The sequence below is a fragment of the Myotis brandtii genome, unplaced genomic scaffold (genome assembly GCF_000412655.1).
Source record: "Myotis brandtii unplaced genomic scaffold, ASM41265v1 C41741937, whole genome shotgun sequence".
Taxonomy (NCBI): domain Eukaryota; kingdom Metazoa; phylum Chordata; class Mammalia; order Chiroptera; family Vespertilionidae; genus Myotis; species Myotis brandtii.
Window position 1 is genome coordinate 1 of NW_005308192.1, and position 811 is coordinate 811.

General features: G+C 49.4%; 1 protein-coding gene across 1 annotated transcript; it reads left to right on the forward strand.

Annotated features, from left to right (window-relative positions):
- Window positions 1-3: 3 nt before the first annotated feature.
- On the forward strand, window positions 4-746 carry LOC102244448 (polyribonucleotide 5'-hydroxyl-kinase Clp1-like; the record flags this gene model as incomplete). The annotated part of the gene is made up of 1 exon (XM_005852828.2): window positions 4-746. A coding segment is annotated over one exon (564 nt), but the record flags the coding sequence as incomplete, so codon positions are not given.
- Window positions 747-811: the final 65 nt, after the last annotated feature.

The window sequence follows — 811 nt, forward strand, 5'->3', positions numbered from 1 at the left end:
AGTTACCAGGCCCTGGTGCATGCAGCTTCAGCCTTTGAGGTAGATGTGGTTGTGGTTCTGGATCAAGAACGACTTTACAATGAACTGAAACGGGACTTGCCTCACTTCGTGCGTACTGTGCTGCTCCCTAAATCAGGGGGTGTGGTGGAGCGCTCCAAGGATTTCCGGCGGGAATGTAGGGATAAGTGTATCCGTGAGTATTTCTATGGATTCCGGGGCTGTTTTTATCCCCATGCCTTCAATGTCAAATTTTCAGATGTAAAAATCTACAAAGTTGGGGCACCCACCATTCCAGACTCCTGTTTGCCTTTGGGCATGTCTCAGGAGGACAATCAGCTGAAGCTAGTACCTGTCACCCCTGGCCGAGATATGGTGCACCACCTCCTGAGTGTCAGCACTGCTGAGGGCACAGAGGAGAACCTTTCTGAGACCAGTGTGGCCGGTTTCATCGTGGTGACCAGTGTGGACCCGGAGCATCAGGTGTTTACCGTTCTCTCTCCAGCCCCCCGTCCACTGCCTAAGAACTTCCTTCTCATCATGGATATCCGGTTCATGGATCTTAAATAGAGATCAGGGAGTCTTGCTGCCTGGGGCATGGAGATCTGTGGCCATCACAGAGACAGATGGGCTGAAGAGGGAGAGTCTTTTGAGGCCAGGCTGACCAGTAAATGGTGGACTAGTAAAAAGCATATATTCTACCTCTTAAAACAGGTGGTGGTAACTTAACTACTAATCTTGAGCCAAAAGGAAAACCATGAGACTATGATTGGCTTCTTAGATCACCTAAGGTGCCACTTCAAATTCTCTAAGG